The sequence below is a fragment of the Propithecus coquereli genome, unplaced genomic scaffold (genome assembly GCF_000956105.1).
Source record: "Propithecus coquereli isolate 6110/MARCELLA unplaced genomic scaffold, Pcoq_1.0 Scaffold177, whole genome shotgun sequence".
In the NCBI taxonomy this organism is placed as follows: domain Eukaryota; kingdom Metazoa; phylum Chordata; class Mammalia; order Primates; family Indriidae; genus Propithecus; species Propithecus coquereli.
Genome location: NW_012142412.1, coordinates 4,371,160 through 4,375,096, shown reverse-complemented (window position 1 = coordinate 4,375,096; position 3,937 = coordinate 4,371,160). Strand labels below are relative to the sequence as shown.

Sequence of the window (3,937 nt, the reverse complement as noted above, 5' to 3'; positions counted from 1 at the left end):
GGACCCAGTGAACATAACTCTCCCAGGGCCACACAGCGGGAGAGTGGCAGACTCAGGGTATGGATCTATGTCTGTCTGATCCTAAGCCCCTCTCCGACCTCACCCTGTTGCCTGGGTGCCTACTTTTCTAGTGTGGGAAACTCTTATTGTCTGCTTCCTTGCCTAAAGTCGGCTCATGTCTCATTCTGTCCTTAATCAAGGGCTTATCAGTAGTGTCAGGTATGGTTTTTGAGAGGTGTTGACCTCGTTTTTTGGCTCCTTGTTTGGAAGAATTGCAAGTAGGGCCTGTGTGACAGAGTGATGACGGACACAAAGTGCTTGTATGGCTGGCTCCTGAGCTGTCATGGCACTAGGGGCTGTGAGTTTTACTATGTTAATGAAGGAAGGGTACCTTTGGTCACAAGCTCCTAGTTTTTGTACGTGTTCCCGGTTAGGAAATGTCTTCTAACCTCAAGTTCTTGCTGTTGTGTGATTTTTTTTTCCTCTGCTTTTATTGGTCCTAACCCTTGGCCCTTGACCACATCTCCCTGTCGCCTGCCCTGCCACCTGTATACCCTCATCCCTCCCTAACGATGCCACTAGCTTCCTTACCAAGGAAGCCTGTCTGTGCTTGTGCATATATATTTGTATGTATCTTACATATATCTTCAAACCTCAGGGCAGTCTGCTTCCTTCTCTCTATACTGATTGATAAGAAAATTTTAGCTATAAAAAATTTGTTTTCCCACATCATTCAGTGATTCTCACTGTTGTTTAAATATAGAAATATTCTGTCTTCCTGGGATGATTCAGAATTCCACTTATGGCGCATCCCTGCCGCAGAGTGAGCCTCGGGCCTCACGCAGTTGGGAAGGAAGAGGATTAGTATCTTAGTAGGCCAGGGATGAAAAAGAGGTGAAATTTCTGTAGCCTATTTCTGATTATCTTTAAATTGATAACGAACTCATAAAGGAATCCCACTTTTGTGGCTGTAATATCAGTAACAAGTTTGTAGTTTTAATTAAAGTTTCATGATTAATGTCAAATCCCCGGTTTCGTGCTGGCGCTTTCCAACATCCGTGTCTCTGGGCAGATTAATTTATGACTTTTTAAGTGAAGATGATCAGTGCTTTAGGCAAATAAACTATTCCATCACATCTAAAGATTCGTGCCTGGACTAATCATACGAATGGTCTGCCTCCCATTAAAAGAGAACCAGACAGACATGCTGTAGACTCGTTAATTAATCAGTGTCACATCCAGGGAGTGACACGCTGGACATTAAGTTCATTTTCCTTACTGAAAATAGCCCTTGACTACAGTTCAGGCCATATGGAAAATGGGCAGATTTCATTCCAAACCGTATCGATGGCAATTCTCAATGTTCAAAAACGCACATTACTTCATTCCTGCGGGAGACGCAGCGGCTCCACAAACCTTTTTTTCCTTCTGCAGGAGTTTTTGGGAACAGCCAAAACATTGGGAACAGCAACCATTCAGCCATGTTGCATGTGTTGACGTGGAAAGCTGAGCAATACATACTGTCGCCAGATGATTTTCTTATTGATAAATGGAGCAATATATTTTGTTTTATTACTCAATTTGCTCTCCCCCTCTTCCATTTTCGAGGCAAAAAAAATTAGGGCATGTCTTCCTTTCTGACACAAAATTGTCTTACTTTATCATAGCCAATCTTATTGTAAATTCATAAAAGCATCTAGAGACTTGATAGTAAATTAAAGACGCTTCAAAACAATAATGTTTCCTGAAAATCACGCGCAAACTTTATTGCAGAAGCGATGAGAATTTGAAATTTCCGTATGACTCTGATTTATTTCCCTATCTGGGGGTGACAGAATGTGAGTTAAGTGGGTTATCTTGGCCTTTGGTGAAGGTAAAATGTGCGAGGAAATAGTGCCTGCTCTGCAGACTTTCAGGTTCTACAATCTCGATGAGCACGTTCTCTGAAGAGTGTCAACTGCTGACATATACAACTCGAAAGCCGGGTCTTTAAGGGACTGCCTGTTGCATTTTTAATCATAAAGGAGTCTAGACTTAAATCTTTCATAAGTGAACTGGCATTGTAATCCATTCCATGTACTTCATATCAGCTAGCCTTTCTGGCATGATGGTGGCAGCTGTGTAAAATATTTGTTTTGCTTGTTTAGAATTGAATTGTAACTTCCTAACTCCAGCAATTATTGCTGCTGTGGAAGCTGCCAAATCTCTGATACTTCTGTGGTTGCCAATGTGTCCAAATGGCGGGAGATATTGTTACTCTAAGCAGAACAGGCAGTACCTACCCAGACACAGAAAGAGGTCCCTATTTCTGCATAGCAGCTGAATCTATGTCTTTCTCCTGTATAGTGACTGTTTGTTTGCTTATCTGAGACTGTGACTTTGCTGAGGACAGTCGTGTTTGAATTCTCTAGCTGGTATGGGGCACACGATCAGAACACCGTAGTATTTGCAAAAACATTAAAATGCATATTCTATCCATCCCTTCCCCTTCTCTCCCTCTCTCTCCCTCTCCCAACCCTCTCACTAACCTTTGGGTTATGTTTTCTAGACAAAGCAGGAAAAACGCCAGCTCGGTGTCCCAGGATTCTTGGGAGCAGAGCTACTCCCCTGGGGAAGGCTTCCAGAGCGCGAAGGAGAACCCCAGGTATTCCAGCTACCAGGGCTCCAGAAACGGCTACCTGGGAGGACACGGCTTCAACGCCAGGGTCATGCTGGAGACCCAGGAGCTCCTTCGCCAGGAACAGAGGCGGAAAGAGCAACAGATGAAGAAGCAGCCTGCCCCTGAGGGGCCCAACAACTATGACTCATATAAGAAAGTCCAGGACCCCAATTACGCCCCTCCCAAGGGGCCCTTCCGGCAAGACGTGCCCCCCTCCCCTTCTCAGGTCGCCAGGCTGAACAGACTCCAGACTCCCGAGAAAGGGAGGCCCTTCTATTCCTGAGCACGAGAACAGTGGATGCTTCATGTCATGCAATAAGAGACATTTTCCTACGAAGACTTGTATTTTGGGAGTTGTTTCTTTTTTTAAAACCTCGATGGTACTATGGAATCTTTCTGTTGTTGGTATCAGTGCCTTTAAGCAGTATGGGCAAAGAAATGGGAGGCCTTAATGTCTTTGCCACGATGTCTCATGTCTGTTTCCCGGAAGGATTTCCCGCCATCTGACAATCACCTGTTCAAGGCATTCGCGTGCTGTGTCTCTCGGGGGTACCAGGAGTCTTGGCCCACCTCACGAGCTGTCTGTGGCTTTGTCGTGACCGCTCCGTACAACCTGTGGTGACACGTTAACTTGAAGTGGAGGGTGATGTGAGTCCCTGTTTTTCCCTCTAAGTTCTATCAGCTACCAGGCGACATCTCAGTCTGCAGTAGATGAAAGTGGGTGACATACACCAAAAATCGGGGCTTCCTGGGACTTCACAGCACAGTCGTTTGTAGGACTTTGTAATCAGTATGGGTTTCCCTTTTCTTTCTCAGCTCCTTGCAACAGGAAAGTTCCATCACCCTATTAAAAGAAGCTAAGCCATATCCCAGCACTGTCTGGTTGTCATGGAAGTCCTTTTGTAACTGCCTTAGAACTCAACATCACCAATAAAGTGATGCTTCTAGTCTGTGTTTATAAATACACTTGTTCAGTCGTGTTCCTGACACACGTGTTGAGTCACCACAGCCTAGCGCAGGAAATGTGGGGGCCCAGACGGGAGCGACCCCCGGTGGGGGAGGACCAGGCCTGCCCATCAGCCCCATGTGTCCCACCGGGTGGGCAGTGGGAACGCAGAAAAGAACTCTCCCAGGATGAGTTCGTGGCCCAGGACATCCAGTCGTTATTTTAATTAGTTTTTGTTTAGACATGTTGGCAGGAAGGGCAAAGAGTGGGACAAAGATAAATCAGACATTTTTGGATTCTAAAATCCCATCCGCTCTGTACGTTTTCAAAAA

General features: G+C 45.3%; 1 protein-coding gene across 1 annotated transcript in view; it reads left to right on the top strand.

The window, feature by feature from the left end:
• PARD3 (par-3 family cell polarity regulator) overlaps nucleotides 1-2,992 on the top strand; it is a 714,541-nt gene extending 711,549 nt beyond the window's left edge. Inside the window, exon 23 of the mRNA XM_012642182.1 lies at nucleotides 2,549-2,992. Within this exon, the coding sequence (XP_012497636.1) occupies nucleotides 2,549-2,942 (394 nt within the window). The 3' untranslated portion in view covers nucleotides 2,943-2,992. The remainder of the gene's footprint in view (nucleotides 1-2,548) is intronic.
• The last annotated feature ends 945 nt before the right edge of the window (nucleotides 2,993-3,937 follow it).